The 20,845-nt window shown below is 46.4% G+C and overlaps 1 protein-coding gene across 1 annotated transcript in view; it reads right to left on the reverse strand.

The window, feature by feature from the left end:
• NUP160 (nucleoporin 160) overlaps window positions 1–20,845 on the reverse strand; it is a 1,937,143-nt gene that overhangs the window by 1,194,627 nt on the left and 721,671 nt on the right. The window contains exon 15 of the mRNA XM_069623088.1: window positions 11,646–11,811. Coding sequence (XP_069479189.1) covers window positions 11,646–11,811 — 166 coding nt within the window. The remainder of the gene's footprint in view (window positions 1–11,645; window positions 11,812–20,845) is intronic.

The raw sequence follows: 20,845 nt of genomic DNA on the forward strand, positions 1-20,845 counted from the left end.
CCTGTTCCCAGGAACAGTGTGTCCTGTGATGGAGTCAAGCAGGACTTTGCATAGTTCACAGAGAACCCCAGATCCGTCAGCAGCTGTACGGTCCTCTCCGTGTGATTGACAGCGATGTCCCTTGACTTGGCCCGGATAAGACAGTCGTCGAGGTATGGGTACAGGTGAATCCCCTGTAGTCGCAAATGGGCCGCCACCGGAGCCAGGCACTTCGTAAAGACCCTGGGTGCGGACTTCAGTCCAAAGGGGAGAGCCTTGAACTGGTAGTGCTTCCCTGGCACGACGAAGCACAGGAACTTGCAATGTTTTTCGTGAATGAGGATGTGGAAGTATGCGTCCTCTAAATCGAACGACAAAAAGTCGCCCTCCGTTACGCTCACCTGGTCTCTGCGGAGCCAATGGGGCACGGTTGCAGCCCTCCCTGAACTTTAATCCCCCCCTTCAGGCCTCTCCATCAGTAGAAATGCTGTGAGCAGTGGTACGTGGTGATTCTGTTCCTGCGTGGAGATAAGAGTGTGAGTGTGCCAATCTGTGATTGTTGTACCTCTCGAACCCGTCACCCCAAAGTACTGTCCGTGAGCATACTCCGGCCCATAAAGCTCACCTGTGAATTATGGAAGATAAGCTCTCCATCCTGCTACTTCTGGCAGGGGCGCATCGAATGGGATCTAGTTCCTTCACTGAACCCTGATAAGGATTAGTCCAGTCCAGCTGCGACTATGCTTCTCCTTATGATTGGTAAGTCTTTCTTGAGCTCTTGTGATGCTGTTCGTTCTGTTTAATGTCTTTAAATGTTGGTCCTATTTATGCCCGCAATAATGTCTCTCTTCTGTTTTCTTTCCTTAGATGGAAATGCCGCCTCAATGCAGCTGTGAGACGCGAGACACGGCCGGATGGAAGATGGATGCTACCGCATTGTTCGACAGCTGGTAAGTGATGGTTTGAGGAAAAGCGCAAAGTATGGCGAAGCGCAACCTTAAACTGACTGTTTTTGCGATGTCTAACCTTGTGTTCTGTTTTACCTTGCAGGCGCTGCTGTCGACAATGAAGCGTGTCGTGCTGAGGTGCCAAGCTGAAGATTTCGGCGTTCCGGAAAGTGTAAAGATGAATACCTGGTTCGCCAAAGAGATGGGTAAGAACAGCTTTCCCCAGTTGGTAAATATGCTGGCAGGAAGCAGGATGTCCAGGAAGCAGGATCTTCAAAGGTAAGTATGACCTCAGGCCACGGTGAGCGTTACGCTGCTTGCAAGTGCAGAATAACGCAAAGCCTCTGTCTTGAGGATCGGGCAGTTTATATAGCCGAGATCGTGGGCACACCCATTAGGGCCGGCTTACCAGCCACACCCTGCCACTCCTAGATAGTGAGCACATGCGAAAGTAATCCATTAGCAGCCACATCCAAGAATACACTTGGGGCTGCTTAATGGATGGAATGTTCAAGGTTAATGATCTGAAGTGCTATGTCCATAATAGTAGATATGTAAATGAATACTAAAACAGGCGGATGCCGGTGCTTACCGGCGCCGAAGAGCGCATTGGCTAAAGGCGAGGAAGTGTCCAAATCCACTTCACCAAGATAGATTCAATTTAGTGTTTTACCGCCAATGTGCTCTTTGGCGCCGGTAACACCCGCATCCGCCTGTTTTAGTATTCATTTACATATCTACTGCTAGATTCTCTCGACCAACCATATCCTGACATTCGGTCTGTTTCATTCCAACAGAGGACATAGGATACTCTACTCCCAAGAAACTCTTGTCCTGATGAAGGCCTACACCACTAGAGTTCACCTAGCTCCTCACAAAATGGCCGAAACACTGTTGTGTTGACATGTTATATATGTTATTGTTCAACTCTTGATTGTGCCCACACTTAATGGGCGATTTACCCGATTATGACTCCACTAAATTCTCTAGCTTCCTTCCCAAGGAACTTGCAGAGAATGTAAAAACATGAGAATTTGGTTGTTCAAATATTGACCATTTGATTGTTAGAACTCAGGTACTATACTCTGTACGTCTTAAATGTTGAATGTCTTATGTTCTTGAAAACTGCAGCGTATTATTACACCAACTGCACTTAAAATAAAACTAATTCCAGAATACAGATTTTGTGATAATTCTTTGTCCACCCACACATTGGGTGACCTAGCCAGGAATGTATTGGTCGATTTGCGGCAGGTAGATTTTCCTGACCTTGCTCACTTGCTTTGTTTGATATGGCTGCAATAGCTGCCAGGATCCCCTCCTAATAGATTTGAGTGATCAGGCAGTCCCATCACATATGGAAGTATAAGCCTTGTAAATCACATTTACGCCAACAATGGGATCTATAGAATGCTTAATGTTATGTGGAGTGGGGGGGGATATTACCATCTATATGTCAATTTCAACATACATTATCGGTTTGTGGTGCATCTGTAGGAGGTGTAATTTCTGGCCCATATAGTTGTCCAAGTTTGATTCTCGATTGGTTGGCTAAATCAGTTTCCCCATTGCAAAAGAAATGTAGCATTATTTGCCTTGATGAGAACAAAATTAAAAGATGTAGATTTAAATGGACCATTGATGGGATTGAAATTGATGTGCTCCGTGAGATTACATATTTAGGGTTACACCTTACTGTGTAAACAAATAGGGATATGATTAAGAGAATGGAAAGCAAGATTAACCAATTGGACTTTTAAATGAAGACAATTCTTTAAGCACAGAACATTTTCTGTCAAACCACTGATGACATTTTAAGTTGGAAAAGTTAATCCCACGATTTTGTAGAGCCTCGAGATTAATCCATTGTCGTTTGGACTACACCGGGAAAGGCTAGAGGCCGTGTTTGGAGGAAAGTCTTTAATCTACCACATTCAGTTCCAATGGCATCCATTTGCTATGAACTTGGTTTGCATTCACTTCAAGACTGGTTCCAACAGCGTGTGATATCACTGGGAAGTAAACAATTTTCACCAGTCAAATGTTCCTTGTAAAACAATGTACTCAAGGACTTGGGTGTTAAGTCGTCCAGTTTTTTGGGTGCATTAAATACATATATACTGTTAATACTTTGGGACAGTGAGGGAAACAACGGAATGACTGGGTCTCTAACCCATTAGGGGGTTACAAAAAGGGTTAGGGAAATGAATCGGATAAACAAACCAAAAAGGTACAAGGTTCATTCTACATTATCGTTCGATAAAGCCTTTGCAACCATGCCTAAACATTTTGTCAAATTTCCTTGCTCGAAAGTAAGAAACCAATTTCTGCGCTTTAGTTTAAACTGTTTACCCATTGGTGAAATCAGATGTCCGCGACAAAAACCTTAGTCTTATTAATCGCAATTGTGGTTAATGTAAGGACCCTACAGTGGCCCAAACTCTAAAAACACGTTGTCGAATGCCCAATGCTAAAAGATCTTAGGACACGTGTTGTGGGCCGTTTCTTCACATTACGAAATGAAAAATGTATTTAATATATATGGAATCGAGTGAATGCAGTTAATTGTTTTTAACTATGGAAGTGGTGAGAATGCTTGGCGAGAAGTCTTATTAAAGAATTACGTGATGAATGGTTTTAGGAAAGGTTGACCTTTTTGTATAATTGTGACGATTGCTAATATGTTTTAAATTTTGGTAGTGAAAATGGTTGAAACACCAAAATGTATGTTAACAGTTTGTAAGATGAAATTCAAATTTTGAATGTTAATGTTCTACGAATGATAAAATGTAATTTTAAATATTTTCATTAAAAAATGTATTCATGAAATAGTTTATTATTCTTTTTCTATGCTTATGAAAGATCAATGTATTTATCATAACACAGAAATGAACCAACAACTATTTCCAAAACCAAACAGTTGTAAAACTATTTAAAAGTTAGCAACCTTTTAAAGTTTGGAGATAGGGTTGCAGATAAGACCTGCTGTAATTTATAGCCCCCTCGCCCCCCTCACACCCCACACACACCACACACACCTCCCGTACCGTGGTTTTTCATCAGGCAGGTCATTGTAGGTGCACCGGAGGTAGGTTTTCCTGCTGTTGGTTGCGGTCAAAGAAGCCCGGGAGTTGCGGGTGGAAGAAGAGTCCCAGTTGTGCCCAGGAGCTGAGTGCAACCTCTTAACCTGGAACAATTCAGCAGGCACCAGTGCAGGACTCCTCTATGCACTCTACTGGATGCAGGAAAAGCCAGTTTAAGCGACGGCCACCAATGCACAGCGACAGCAGGGGACACAGATGTGTCAGTCGAAGTCTGTCCTCTATCTCAGTGTTATGACAGCTTTTCTGAAGTCCAACTAAGGGTTTAGTAAAACTATTCAACTGAGACAGTGCAAGCCTCCACTCCACTCAGTATAAGGCTGTACCCACCTGAGTTTATGGTAGCGTAGACAGAGCAGTCAGGCTCATCTTACGAGGGAGAGGGGGCTGTAGAATCAGTACAAATTAAATTGTAAAACAAACTGTCCAAAGAAACACTGAAACACTATGTATTGTAAAAATAAATTTAAATACAAGTAGGCCCAGATATAGCTTGGGGGAAATAAGTACTATCACATTATATATACCCACAATTACTTTCCGAAATAAGGGTAGTAGACCCTATCAGTTGTACCACGACGTTTAGTGTTAGGGAGAATTCTCTGTTAAGGCTAATTTCCCAAACCTAGTGAGTCCCCCAGCGGCTTTGCTGGATTTTTGGGGTTTATTTTTTTCTCCTGCTAAGAGTGAGACCCTTTCTCCCACTCTTAGGCATGATTTGAGAATGACCTTTGACCGTGAATGTGTTTTATGGGCTATGGGGTCTTTTACTCCATAGGGCTTCATGTGTTTTTGGTATGTGTGTTACACAGCACCCTCAGTGCAGTAACACAGGGGTGTCATAGTGACCTCCAAACATAGACTCCATACCCTGGGATTGACTGTCTCCCAGGACATGTAAAGTCACCATTGGCTTTACTAGTCTCAAATTGTGAACAGAACCAGTACAAACCATCATATTGTGGAAGTACTGGTAGGGGTAATTCAATTGCCCCGGGTCTGTTTTCCAAGGGGGCACTGTCCAGTCCCCCCCTTGTCGATTTTCTGGCTGGTGGCAGTGGATACCACGCAAAATATTCCACCAGAATATTTCTTATGTGATTTTCCCATTGATTTTAAACACATCACTTTTTGGTGCAATGTTAAAGATACCGCCGGTTTATTTATTTTATATTTATTCACCGGTTGGGTCTTTTTGCCAGGACTCGGTTTTATAATGGCGTTTGTGTTCGCCTCTGAAACTCTGACCCAAGTCGAGCCCTTTGTTCCACTTTTTGGCGGGCTTCTGCACAGAAGCCCCCCAAATGGTGCCACTCTGTCTGGGATCTACATGATGTGTGGGAGGGGGATTAGGCACCCTGGACTGAGTTGCCTTGGCAACGCAAGTCGCACTCTTGTGTGATTGGCCCAGTGGTGAGCCGCCCGGCTCACCACTTCGCATGTTTGAGTGACAGCTAGGCTGTTGAATGAGGGTTCTTCTGCATAAAAGCAGGGCTTTGGGGACTGGAACTTCAGAGGTCGCCACAGGACCTAAAGAATCCCAACAGAGGAGAAGCTGAGCCATCTACAATGACACCACCGGTGGAGCCCTGCTGTACGAACTCACCACTTCTCCGACGACAGAGGAGATCTTCTTCCAGGAGAGTCTTCTTCCCTTTTAGCTGGTGGGACCAACCAGTTCGCCTTTTTTGCCTTCCAGGACGTCTCATGGTCGAATCTCCCGTGCCAAGCACCCTGGCGGCCAGATAGCCACGCTTCACCACTGACCGCGAATAAAAGGGTCGTACCTTTTAATCCGGAACTCCGCAGCTGGTTTCTTCCCTAGGAGTGCAACGACCTCCAGCTTTCTTCCCCGTCGAGATCATCTCTTCCTTTGGTCGAAGCCACGACTTGCACCCGCTGCCAGGAACAACTGCCCCCGCTGGAGCTTTCTCACCATTTCAGGTACTGTGTCCCGCTTGGACAAGGTGTCCCATAAATCCTTGACTTTCCAACTGGGTTGGCCTCCAAACCTTCTAACTTTATCTTTCTGAACTGATACAACCTCTTGACATTTTCAGCAAAGACTTTGAGTGCATTTCCAATGTGTGATCTTGGGCACATTCCGCCTTGCTCTCTCCAAGAGTCGGCCAGGCCTATGAACTTTGGCTCTACAGTAGACCCTGCCTTTCTTGTTGGTACTGTTTTATTTCCATACTCTGCCTTTCCCTCCCTTTTTAACGAATTGTTTGAGTGCCATCTAAGGTTACGCACTCACCTCTGTTTTGCTAATAAGTGGTGTCTTAACCTACACTTGTCGAATAATTAACTAGGGAGGTGCATATATTTCTAGTGACTGTTTGAACTTGCTTGACATATTAGTGCCAGTGTATTTACATAAGTATTTTAAATGAATAATTATATACTTTTAATACCAAAAGCTCTGGTCAGTGTTTGCTTGTTCTACTGTATTTGTTGTCCTATTGTGTATACTCTATATAATGCCTAACTCTTCTTGAAAGAAGTCTGACTGCTCAGCCACAGCTACCAGGTAAATCTGGTGGGTGCAGACTGCTACCAATTGGGTTTACTGCTTACTCCTGTGGTCTTAAACTTTTTGCAGTGGTCCCTAAGGGAACTGCACAGGTTTCTGCCTAACACTTAGCAAGAAATCACATACTAATATCAACTTGACAATATAAGTTACTGATCTAGTGAAACACAGATTCTAGGAACGGTATAATCCTGTAACACTGATTCAGGATAACAGTTATTCTAGGGGAGCTGGACCTTGTGGTGTAATGTTCAATTACATTTGCTTTTCAGTTCACAGACTAAGGGAAGCAATAACCAACTTGTTTTAGGATAACGCAGTTATACTCAAGGTAAGTAAAACCTACACACTTTTCACAGGAGCTATAAGCAGGTATAAGACCAAGACTGTTTTTGTGTCTGTCTACAGCAGACCAAGGAAAGCAAAACTCAGTGTTACACTTCATAAATGTCTCAAAGTTATTCTAGATAGGTTAAACCTAATGCAGACATTCTGGACAGGCTAACAGCAAGTCAGGGGAAGCAAGACCCAGTTCAGGACACTAATACATTTATCCGAACAGGAATAGTGAAGTGAAGTGAAACCAACAGCATTACTTTTGGGAAGAGGCACAACCAAATCACAGGTGAGTAATATAACCTTACATCTACTTTGTTAGAATGGCGGAACAATTTCTAAGGAAAGAAAGATGTTGCATATAGTTTTTAGAATGGCAGAACATTTCTAAGCTAAGTAATAACTTTTGTAACTGTTCACTCTGAGTTACAATTACCAACCAACTTCTTTTACAAGTAAATAACTTTAAAACACGTATTCTCTTTTCTAGGCAAAAGGCCCAATCCTTAGAAATCTTTTCCTTATTCCTGGAGCATGAGTGTTCTCAGTGGCAGAAGGGGGGACACTAGGGTCTAGTGTCGAATAGGCAGGTCAGGAGAGGTTCTTAAGTAGCAAAAGTCAGAGATCCTAAGGAAGCATGTTAGAGCAAGTAAGTACTTTAGAGTTGGTCCAGGGGCTTCAGAGAAGACACTCTAGGTGGATTCCAGCAGGGGCCTGAGTGCACTTGACGAGAGGACGCCCAATCACAGAAAACACTCAAACTACACGGGAATCACAAGAGACTAAGTAGATACCCGTGCCAGCAAAGTTCCTCAGCAGGACTTCAAGATTTGGAGCCAGAAATCCTGTCGTTGAATTCCTTCATCAAGAAAAACACAAGACAGGAAACTAGAAGGACATTTGCAGCAAGGATCACAGGGGAAGGCTCTAGGCAAGGTTTCCCTCGTGGCTAGATGCGCTTCTTTTCGGACTGGAATCGTGCCTCTGGAGATCCAGTAAGATGCCCACGAAGTGTCAGAGGTATTCGGAAGACTGTGCACTGCACAATGGCCCAAGGTCCCAGGGTATTGGGGTATTGCAGCCCTGCAAGGCTCTAGGTCAGGGTCATCGTTTTCGAAGTACACAGGTCAATTAGAAGGAAGCGCTACAGCAAGCTCTGGTTACACAGCAGGCTTTCCAGTCGCTGGAAATCGGTTCAGCCTCAAATGTATCTTTCTATTCAGTTTCGGTCCCAGTGGTCAACTATCTCTTCAGATTCCAAGTTTGGACTTTTATACAGGCACCCAGTCAAAAAGCCTTGCAACATTCAAACTTGGCGGGGTTGGCAATCCTTTCAGGGCAGCCAGCCTCCCAGTTTGAATTGGAATCTCTCACTCAGGCTGGAAGACAAACGGCTGCAGATTTTAAAACTCCTCCCTCGCTTACTGCCTACAAAGACTCTGGAGCCTGGGCGGGGAGTCCATAGGACTGCAGCCGAAGATAAAAATCACACAAAGGAATTTTCTGCCCTGGATGCAATAAAGGGGCACAGAATTGATAAAAAGGTTCACTGCCACCAGCCATCAAAGGTATGTTTGTCCTTGTAACATACATTTTACATTCAAAATGAGAAAGGGGATACTCAGCATCTCCCCAGCACTCCACATAAGGTGGGTGGTGCTGGTCTAACCAAATAAAATGTAAAAGGGATTCAAAGACGCTTTCTACCCATGGGAACTGGAGTTCTCACAAGGTTAGCCAGAGAAAGTTAAAAGGGGAGCCCCTAGGGCAACCGGGCAAGAATAGGCACGTATTGCCAAAAAGTTGTCAAAAAAAAAGACTATGGAGAGTCTTAAAAATAACACCCATAAAAAGAGTTTGGGGGAAAAAAGATTCCCACTGACAGAGGTATAAAAACATAATCCACCAGTAAAATCAAGAGGTTCTGTGGTTGACACAGGTCAGGAAGATGTATCATTATTATGAAAATCTTACCCAACACATGGGGGCCCTGTCGATGCTAGGACGCCAAACGTTTGCAGCAAGGACTCTTGCAAGACAAGCTGACACCCCAGTTCAGTGTCGAAACATGGAACAACTCATCTACCGTGCTAGCCCAGACTGGAGCTGGTCAGTTCACTGGATGGCCCAGGGGCACTTCTGAAGGCTCCAACTTGTTGAGTTACCACAGGAAGCACAGATGAAGTCTTCTTAGATCACTAGCCAGACAGGGCTACACCGGGACTGCAGCAAACGTTGGTAGCCAGGCCTTCTCAGCATCGATCCACAGGTCTTCCAAAATCTTCAAGGTTATTCAGGATACTAGGCTCCTTGCAGGCCTCCTCTTACTCAAAACTCAGGTAAGCACCGAAACTCAGTCCAACCAATGGAAGGTCTGCCCATCACACACAGACCCCAGCAGTGGTCAAATCACTGTTGGTGAAACTCATGCATAGACTCCAGACATACAGAAACCAGTTTGCGCATTGGGACCAGTCACCTCCGGGCTTCCAAGTGGCATGACCTGCACTAGCCTGCAGAAAGCACAGTTTTCCCAGGCAAATGCATGACAATAACAGGATTTTCCTGACCCTAGAAGGCAGGAAGAAGGCAAAAAGACAGTGTGGCGAAGGAACAAACAAAAAACCTCATGGCACGGCCATGCTAGGACACTAGCCACAGTTAGTAGCAAAGCACAGTAAAGCTAAAGTAAAATACAGTAGAAATAGTGAGTTTGTCCATAAGGACATCTTAGATAACCCACAAATCCTGTTGATTGTAGTTTAGGGTCACACAAAAGAAACCCTGTTGCACTGCATTGGAGGACGCATTGTGCAATGTTAAAAGGTTACCCAAACAGGCAACAAAGTCAAAAGATTAATAGAAACTATCCAGCTCTTCCTTTTTTGAAAGAATTCTTGGAGAAGGTAGTGGCCATTCAGCTGAATGAAAGGATGAAAAGCTAAAATCTACGGGCAACATTTCAATTTGGTTTTCCGGAGGGGTGTAGCATTGATATGATATGGCATTTGTAACGCGCCTATACACAGGTGTTTCAAGGCGCGACGAGGCAGTGAGGGGGGGAACAAGAGGAAGACAGACAATCCTACTAGGCCAGGTATCATTCAGACCGCGCAAGTGCAGGGGTAGGTGAAGGGAAAAGTGGAAGGGGAAGGGGAGAGGGGGGGGGGGGAAGTGCAGTACAAGTAAGTAGAAAAAAAAAACAAAAAAAACAACGTTACACATTTTTGTTGTCAGTTTCACAGTACTGACAGTCTGACAGACAAGTCTGTTTCCCCATAACATATGAACAAAAGGACAGTGGAATGAAGCTGAAGGCTTCACTTCATTGTAAAAAGTCAGGAAAAAGTGCAAAAATAGAATGCAAAACTTTTGGGGGTCCATACAATATGGAGGAAAAGCTGCTGCAAGAGAAAACCTCTGAAGCATTCCCTAGTCCACTTGGCAAAGGGCTCCATTACCAATGCAAAGATTAATGGGGCATGCCTGCCTTGTGCCGCAAGTTGAGTGATATGGGCAGTGCGCACCCTCGAATTAGCGTTATACAATTTCCATGGTTGCTTCATGAGGTTCTGAAATTGAGTTCTCATGTCCATTATGACCGGTGCGTGACCAGATATTATCCTTGTACCTAGCGGGGAAGTCAATAGGAGATTGAAGCAAAAAGGCTCGACTTTCCTCCAAAAGTGAGAAATGGTACAACACAATAGCAAAAAGTAGAGTGTCTGCAAGAAAGCAGCAAAAAACCATTTTCCTAACACTTCGCTACAGTTTATCAGCCCGATCCTTCAAGACCTTCGGGTTCATGGACTAACACAAGGTGCATTGCCCCACATCGTGGTCTACCCGTGGCACCACACACATTGTGTGGTTAGATGGACATCCTGGAACTGAGATCTCGGCAGTGCTTAAAACCAGACTGCTGGGATGAGGCAGAGAGATGCAACAATCCCTTTGCTGGTGCTCTAGAAAGAACCGCACGCAGAGCATTTCAAAAAAGCAAATCAAGTAATGGGGCATAGTGTGTGATATATATGGAAAGATGGCGTCATGTCCGGAGCCGAGAAGACTATCAGAGAGAATGGACATCATGCTACACCACTACCCCTGCAAATGTTTTTTGAGAACAGCTGGTGCTGGGGAATATCCATCCATATGAGGAACCTGTGGGAGGGTGCATCAATTGAAACATCTTTTCTAACAAGGATGGCCTTTCATTTTAAAATCTGACCAAGTCCAAAAATGGCCACAGGGGTCGGCAGGTCTGGGCTGACCACTCGTTGACGGCTTTCCTGTCTATGGCAGATAAGCAGGTTAAGCATTGTCACTGGTAACCGCGAGCTGGTAGGAATTAACTGTTCCACTTGCTAACAGAAGCAGAGTCTGCAGCTGCAGTCGCAGCTCCTGGGCAGGGTTGTTTCATAGAAAAATTGAAGTGTATGATACTCACCCGATTGGTAATCGCATATACACACCAGTGGACTCAATTCTCAAGCACCAGAGCCTATGCCTAATTCCAGGTAGCACATCACGCTGAAGGTGGGTATCACTGGTGCCCAGTAGCACATGGAACCACAAATGAAGGGGGCATTTCACAGATATGGCTGAACTCTAAACAAGTCAACGTTTTATCCTCTGTCATTTAATAGACGGACTTGTGTAGAAAAAACCAAAGGACACGGCAAGCACTGAGTAAATTGGCAAACTGACACTTTAAGGGATAACATGGATAAAAGCTGGGACTCTTACGTATCATTTGCTATCATGTCCTCCAAAATCTGTTCGGCGGTGCTCTCTGGTGACAGGAGGTGACAACAGCTTGTCTCCATTAGGTATGCCATTTCAACAGATATGTACTCCCCAATCAGTCGTAAGCACTGAACGAGGCTCACAATGTCACGTGCCAATTCTGGATCTGTTAAAAATAAATAGCATCATTGCGAGAGCCAGACGAGCTGAAGGTGCACAAGTAAAGGCGTAAGACAACCGGTGATGGGGCAAAATCAACGACTCAACGAGCGAGTCCTGTAACATTTGTGGGGTTGTATTTGCATATGAAGTGTTCCAGATTTGGCTCTGAAGGATAAAGTGTTAAGGCAATTTTTGTGCATCCCTCTGTTGAGGGTGGAATGTTACAAGCACTAACCCATGAGGAAAGGCTTAACACTCGGGTAGGAGTAGTAGGTGGAAACACAGAAAATTAGTCCACACGCAACTCGTGAAATACACCACACTGACGTACGGAAAAATATATATTTTGTTTACGTAACATATTATTCTATTAGTTCAAATAAGTAACATCAGTATTAAAGATCCCATAATACAATACAAATAGTAAAGTCTATGCAACCTCCACTGTCAATATGTGGGTCCTGTACGAAGGGTAAGCAACATTAAATAACACAGAGTGAAGAACCATCACACCTAACAAAAAGCGAAGTCCCCTATGGGCCTGCAGCATGCAGTATAGTGCCCTATAGATCCATCCCAACCCTGGTATATGTGGAAGGTCTGTAACTTTGTGCTCATCACCCAACATATAGGAAGGCTATGGGAAATGGGAAACACAAGTTAACAGAAACATCACATATATTAAATCCCTAAGGCCTAAAACAGTACTGCATATGGAAAAAGTTACTTACCTGTAACTGTTGTTCTCCAGCATGGGTCTGGCATGGATTCACATGCTCATGAATATTCCCCGTCGTCAGGCTGGGAATTCTTGGCAAAGAAAAAATCAGTTTCGTTTCTGAACTGTCTTTCTCCTAACAACCAATCAAGGGTCTCTGGGTCATACTGCCCCCAGCCAATGACTGCTCTCTACCTAAGGCCTCCTCTGGCAGCCATCTTCAGATTTGGTAGCACGTAAAGTGGCAGTAGGACCAAGAGAAGAGCCGCAGAGGGGTAGGCGGAAGGGTTTGCATGTGAATCAATGCCAGACCCATGCTGGAGAACAACAGTTACAGGTAAGAATAAATAGCAGTACACACATGCACGACCACGGGAGGTGGCAAGGCTCAACATTAAGCATAACAACTCAACAATAAGCATCTCTTACCTCCTCACCAGGGTCACCTTCAAGCCAACAGGTTGCGCAGCACCGCTTGGCTGACTCTGGACTCCTCCCTGAAATCCCAGTCGACGAAGTAGATTTTCGTGAAGGTGTGCGTCGACCTCCACATATCAGCCCTGCAGATGTCCAGCAGGGGCCCACCAGACAGGAACGCCGTAGTTGCAGCGATCGCTCTGGTCGAATGGGCTCACGGGCGGCCAGGCAACGGTCGGTTTGCCAACTGGTGACAATGGGTGATGCAGCCGGACAGCACTCTGGAAATGGAAGCCTGTGAGAGGGCCTACACTTGGTTCACAGGACCAAAGTTCACAAACAGCTGTGATATGTTCCGAAAACACTTTGTGCGGTCCACGTAGAACTTCAGCCCTCTAGCCACATCCAGCAAGTGCAAAGTCCTCACAGCCGGCGACGAAGGCGACGGGAAGAAAATGGGTAACGTGACGGGAAGAAAACAGTTAACACAAAGGGCTTGTTCAGATGGAAGTCCGACGGCACCTTGCGCATGAAGGAGGGGTGCATCTGCAGCACCACCCTTGTCTCATGGAATGTCAAGTAAGGTGGTTTACAAGAGAGGGCCTGAATCTCTCCCACTCGTCGTGCGGAGGTGACAGCCACAAGAAACGCTGTCTTCCACGATACAAACTTCAGAGGCGCCGAAGGCATAACCTCGAACGGGGGACCCATGAGCCTAGTCAGCACCACATTGAGCTCCCACGCCGGGGCCGGAGTGTTCACAGGCAGGAACGAATGGAAAAGTCCTTTAATTCCTTGACCAGTCGGTGTGACAACGACGACCGACCTGGAGTTCTGGTGAAGCGGGAGATAGCTGGCAGATGAACCTTGATGGAAGCATGGGCCAACCCTGCCTTGGCCAGCGATAGCAAATACGGCAGCACCTTTGGGTCCGTAATCCGTAGAGGGTTGAGTTTCTGTGCACATCTCCATACGGCGAACCTCTTCCACTTATGGCCATAGCATTTCAGTGTAGACAAAGCCCTGGCCTTGGCAAGCACCACCTTGCAGTCCGCCGGAAGGTCGTAGCCACCAAACTAGCGCTGCAGGAGCTTAGGTCGAAAGGCACCGGTTGCAGAGCTGGTGCCGGAGCTGGGAGCAAGATCAAGCGATGCGTATCGCCGCACCCGCGAACTGTGACAAAGCCATTGCCATATCGCTCTGCCCGCCCTGATTCAATACAGGCGAGCCGGGGAGCTCCTCAATGAATTCTTGCTCCCAGCTCCGGCACCAACTCTGTAACCGGTGCCTTTCGACCTAATCACAGGGTTTGTTCAGATCCAGTCCCCCACCACATCTTGCGACTGTGACCTGGCGGCTACCTGTATTTAGTCGTCTATTATGACTCCGAGTTTGAAGACACTGCAGGTCTCTTGACTCTAACTTTCAAGCCTGTGGTTTCACTGACCCTCCACAGTACTCTCCGAACACCAAGACGACGCAGTCTTAGTTGTCCTGACGAAGGCCCCCAAGAAGAACGTGGCTCATATATACCCCACATAAGACCAAAACACAGTGGTGTAGACAATCACTCTCGAATCACAGTGTCACAAATGTTTTTCACTGAATCTAATTGTTACTCATATGGACGCATTGCAAATCTTGATGTGATGACCACTGTCTTGTATACCGACAACAGAATCCCCATTATGTTGACTGTATATACGTATGTGCAAGGTATCTAACTTGCTTATGTTTATTGTGCATTTTATGTTGCCCTAGATGTAATTATTGGTGTTCAGCATTATACTAAAATCAAAAAGCAAGTGTATGCTACAAATCATAAAAAAAGAAGTATTACATATATTCAGGTGTTGTGCTCAAATCCTTTGTGAACTGAAAATGAGCATTAAGGGGGGGTGGTAGTTCTACTGACCAGTTCACTTGTATTTTGCTTCTTGTTGATCCATTGCATTCTGATTGCTGGTGTTTCTGCATTCCTGTTGTTGGGAGAAAACATTGTCCGCACACATTTAACCACACTAATTATTTATTTGTCCATTTCCGAGTGTCATTGCATGCCTTTGCAAAGGGTTTAAAATCTGTTTTTGCTTCTCATTCTGTGAGGGAAGGTCGAATTTTATTCCAGACTACCTGCTGCTTCTTTCTATCCACTCAGAATCTGATTAATGGGGGGGGTTGAGGGAACGTTGCAGGGGGAAACCTAAACTTGGGTTCCATCTATCCTAATTCAAAAGAACAAGTTACTCTCTTTCCTGGTAACGTTCTTTCGATGGGATGGTCCGACGATGTATTCCATATCTTTGACAGTAATCACCACAGCTGTGCTGCTTCGGAAAATCTTTCTGCGTCCTGCGTCAATGACGTCGATAAGCTGTCCTTGAGGGCCTCCGTCGAGCCAACGTCACCAGATTTTATAAGTAGGACGCACGACGCCCGTAGCCTCAGTTGTAGTTTTTTCCCAGAACGTGTGGCACCAGTCTTCTGCCAGTATGACCACAGAAAGCCTTGCAGAAACGTAAGCTGCAATCGCATAAGAAATTCTGTAGCGGGGTAGGCAGGGAGGAGCCTATCTGGAATACATCGTCGGACCATCCCATCGAAAAAACGTTACCAGGTAATAGAGTAACTTGTTCTTTGAGGGGATTGGGTCCTCCGACGTATTCCATATCTATGACAGACTCCCAAAGCAGTACCAACGTAAATAGGTGGGAAAATATACAAATTTAGAATGCCCAATCAAATTGCAGAGTAAAGGACCGCCTTGCCAAACCTAACCAATTCACTTTGTACAGTAAGTTTCAAGGTAAGTATCCTGTGTTTGAATGAACCAGTGTTACGAACAAAACACGTTACAGCGAATGCGATTCCGATCACTGACAGTTCGGTCTACTAACTAAACGCGCATCCGTGACATTAAATGCTACCGGGGCAAAAACACACTAGGCACCTGGGATACCCAGAGGGAGTTGGGGGCAAAAATCACAGGCAATATTTTAGTTAGGCAGGCAGAATCGAGAAACACTCGTGACAGGAGTTCAAAAGTCAAAGGGCCGGAGCCAGGGTCAAGTGACACCGGAGACCTGTTGCCGAAGATCACACAGTCAGACAGTTCACGATTCAACGTAGCCAAGAGTACTTTCGATATTAATGTTCGAAAGCAAAAGTTATAAGGAGGGAAGATAAAGGCAAGCCTTGAAGATGAAGAAAAGGGATTCACCCAGTTTCCTCAAGTAGAGCACAGTACCTTATTTCAATGGTGCAGCTGGTACCCAGGCAGTTGTTCCAGTTGGTTTCCCGCAGACCCACGATTCCTGGAGCTTCGTTGTGAAGGAGGACGTCTGAAGGGGGTCTGCACCACACAGGGATGAAGCCGGCAGCAGCGACAACAAATAAAAAGGTGCACTCCTTAAAACAGGAGGAGAGGCTCTTCAGGTGGCTATCTGGACCACTACAGCAGTGTGCAGCGATTTCGACCGCGAAGGCGACCTCTGGCTGAAGATGATGAGCTGATTATCCCCACCAGGCTCAAGGGAAGAAGACTCTGGACTGGTTCTTCTTAGTCGTTGAAGGGTAGATAGCTCAGGACTGTAGCAGGGCTTCACCGGGACGGGGTAGTTGCAGCAGCCGTCGTTCTCTCTGCTTCTCTTCGGTTCCTTGTAGTTCCAGTGGTGACTCTCTGACATCTAGCCCAAGAGACCTGCCTTTTGTGCGCAAAACCCCCATTCACACAGCCTGGCTGTCAATCACGCAGCAGGGGGACAACCACCTCAGCCAATCATGGCAAAGTACGACTTGGGTTTCCTAGGATACCCTGTGCAGGGGGTGACTACACCCCTCCTCCACATTCAGCCCACCTAGACACCCAGGCGCCTTGTGGAGGGCTCCTCTGCAGAAGCCCGCCAAAAGACAGTGAACAAAGAAGGCGAACCTAGTTTGCCGCGCAAAGTAAAACACAAGGAGGACTTTAACAATAAGAAATGGCGATTAAACCCAACGGGAGCCAAAAGAAAGACGATTCGGTCAAGCGGGTTTATGTTCGAGGCTAATATAATAGCCAAGAACAGTACCATGTTTATCTAATATAATCGCGGTAGAAAAGTTAGGGTAGATACCACTGCCACCAGCCAAGTCTAAATGTTAAAAGAGCGAAACAATGCTCTAGGAGGTACAGATAAAAAGGGATACGCATTAACCCTTCCCAGTACTCCATGGAAGATGGGGTGTACTGGATCTGTGGTAGATTGACTAGGTAAAGTTAATGGTAACTTCACCCTTTTCTGGGGGACAGTAGTCTCCTCAGAAATGGAGTCGAGGGAAGTCTCAAAGACAACCCTGTGTTACTGCACTGAAGATGCTGTACAACACAACAAAGAAGAGGGTCCTGGAATGGTGTGCTCCAGAGTCCAAGATCACACAAATAGTAGAAACACACATGGCAATACACATGTAAGAGTGGACAAAAAGTGAACACTCTTACCAGGTGAAAAGAAATAACTCCAGAAATCTAGCAAAGCTGCTGGGGGACTCACTAGGTGAGGGAAATTAGCCCTAGGAGGAGAATTCTCCCTAACATCCCCCCCTTTCCTGAGATACACTGCCGCCACCACCACCATGAGCTTGGTAAAGACCCTCGGGGCAGAGGTCAATACGAACGGCAGGACCCGAAACTGAAAGTGCGAGTCGCCAACCGCGAACCTCGGGTACTTCTTGTGCTTGGGATGGATCGGCACATGAAAATAAGCGCCCTTGAGGTCGAGATACACCAACCAGTCCTGAAGTTCAAGGGCCTGGAGGACTTGAGAAAGAGTAACCATCTTGAACTTGTCCTTCCTGCGGAGCTTGTTCAAACCGTGCAAGTCCATGATGGGTCTCAATCCCCAGTCTTTCTTTGAAATCAAAAAATAAGGGGAATACCATCCCTTGTTCCTCTCCGCTACAGGCACCAGTTCTATGGCATCTTTCTCCAGCAGGGATGAATTTCCTGCGCAAGGAGCGGATCCAGACTCTTCAAAGAGATTCCCTGGTGGATTGTCGTGAGGCCTCTGCCGCCAAAAAGGAAGACAGTAGCCGTTGGCTATGATCTCCAGAACCCACACATCTGAAGTAATGGCACGTCATTCTACAAGATGCTGCGCCAGCCTTCCCCCAACCGGAGAAGCATGGGCCTCATGACTGAGCTGAAGCTGCTGCGGCAGTGCCTGAGGGCAAAGAGGCAACTGCTTGAGCGGCCTTGGCACCTAGAGAACCTTGTTTTCCACCTCTGGCACTCCTACGGTTGCCCCTTTGACTTGTAGCTCCTCTCGATTTACCAAAGGATGAGTAATAACGAAAGGAACCTCCCCTCCATTGCTGTACCCTAGGACGAAAAGGCGGAGGTTGGCGAACTGCAGCGCCCAACGACTTCGCTGCAGCTTTGGAGGTCTGCAACCTCTCAAGACTCTCGTCAGCCTTGCTGCCAAAAAGATGTTCACCATCAAAGGGCATTTTAAGGAGCCTAAACCTGCGTATTACGGTGCTCGCCGCCATGGACCATCTGACGTAATCAACCATATCCAGACCCGACTGAACGGATTCACACATGGCATCCTTGCCATCCTGCACGATAGCAAGGAAACCATCCAGTTCCTCCCCTTCGGGTATATGATCAGCCGCTAAGGAAATACATTTCCACAGACTGTGCGTGAAACGAGACAAGGCACGAACGGAGAGCGACCATCCTTGTCTGACCAGGATCTCGAAGGCACCCAGTGGTCGGGACGACCGCTCGAGCCCGAAGGCGTACGAGCAGCGTCTCTAGAGCGGTCACTGCCAGCGTCTTTTGACGGTGCGGACGGACCAGAGCCCTGCAATTGGAAAATCGCCAACATCTCCTTTCGGAAGTAATCTCATTCCTCAGGAGTGGAATGCTTGTTCGGACAAGCAACCCGCTGACAGGCGGAGTCCTCGGATGAGGACGGGGAAGGCGACCTGTGACGGCGCTTCCTGGAGTGCCTCGACGAGGCAGAGGAATGGCGGGACCGACTCAGACCGAGAACCCCCGGACTCACGACGACGATGTGGAGTCGCCCTTCGAATAATCCATCGAAAGACCAGTGGAACGCAACTTCCAGAGCTTGGCCACCTTACCCACCGACAGCAGCTTCTTACACTGCCGCAAGGCCTTCGATGTCAGCGATAGGCAGTCGACAGTCATCCGTATCGTGGTCCTCCCTGAGGCACCAGAGGCAAGCGTTGTGCGCGTGTCCGTCAGCGACAATCATGCAATTAGCTTAAGGAAGAAAACAGGTTTTAACAACCGAAAGAACAGGATTCAGTAGAATCGAGGCGCGCCGAGATTCCCGAAGCGGACACGTTCGCGGAAAAAACAGAACTGAGGCTACGGGTGTTGTACGTCCTACTTATAACATCCGGTGACACCGGCTCGACGGAGGCCCTCAAGGACAGCGTATCGGCGCAGGACGCAGAAAGATTTTCCAAAGCAGCACAGCTGTGGGGATTACTGTCATAGATATGGAATAGGTCAGAGTACCCAATTCCCTCGAAAGTGCTCCTATTCAATTGTGCTTTGGATATGTTCATTTAGAAGGTTAACCAAGTGCATTGCTTTCATTTCCATTGTAAATATCATCCAATTGGGGATTGCTGCTCCATATGAAAATTGTATGATTTCCTTTGAATCTTAAAGTAAATAAAATATTGCATTTTCACCAACCAGCCTGGTTCATGGTCCATTGTGACCCGGGGAATTTTAAAAAGGGGGTGTGAGACGTGACAGCGGCTTAGATGAAAGTGCCTGCAATTCACTCACTATGCGAGCGGAAGTAACCGTACCAAGAACACGGTCTGGAAAGACAATAGTCTAAACGAACAAGAGTGCAAAGGTTCAAATGGAGCACCCATCAAGACCAAATTCAGATCCCAAACCGGCACCTGAAATGGGGAAGGCAGGAACACATTAGTGAGCCCTTTAAGAAATTGGGAAATCAAAGGAATCTTAAAGTAAGAACATTCTTCAGACGAGCGCTTGAAGATAGACAGTGCCGCCAGGTAACCTTTAATGGTACCTACTTGAAGGACCCTGTGGGCCAAAGAAAGCAAGAAGAGAACCACAGTAAAGGAACACTGAAAAAGGATCAACATTTTGTCTGTTGCACCAGTCGCAAAACTTACGCCAACGGTACAGGGATTTGGTTGCCGGACACCTGGCCGAAAGCAACACCTCCATCACGTTATCCGGGAGGTCCCAAACCCAAGATACCAAAACCATCCTCTTCACATAAAGTCCCTCGTATCAGCATTAATACTATACATTTGACCCATTGCATAGCTGTAATGTGATGACCAACTGCATAAGCTGTAATGATAGAATTATGTCTGTAGTATTCATAATGTATCAACAACTGCCATCATTCCTGTACCTCCAACTAAGCTCCTACAAGTAACAGCGCCTCAATGTCCTTGGGCTGTCTGCGCGCTATATAAATTAACAAAAAATCCTTGTACTTCAACCTTTCAGATACCAAGCATAAAGGTTGAGAGTCTTGACCTCTGGTTGGAGAATGCCTTCTTGAAATTGAGGGAGAAGCCCAGCTAGTGGAGAGAGCGGCAGGTGAGACTGAGATGAACCAGAGCTTGCTCGGGAGAACATGCTTGGATCAGCCAGTTCAGGTAGGGGTAGACGTGACACCACCACCATGAGCTTGTTGAAGACCCTCGGGCGGAGGTCAATCCGAATGGCAGGACACAGAACTGAAAGTGCAAGCGGCCAGCCGTAAACCTCAAGTACTTTCTGTGCTTTGGATGAATCGGCACATCAAAGTAAGCATCCTGTAGGTCCAGAGACACCAACCAATCCTGGAGACGAAGGGCCTGGAGGACTTCCCTAAACCTCTAAAGGCTC

This window comes from Ambystoma mexicanum, chromosome 11 (genome assembly GCF_040938575.1).
Source record: "Ambystoma mexicanum isolate Mex_15411 chromosome 11, UKY_AmexF1_1, whole genome shotgun sequence".
Classification (NCBI taxonomy): Eukaryota; Metazoa; Chordata; class Amphibia; order Caudata; family Ambystomatidae; genus Ambystoma; species Ambystoma mexicanum.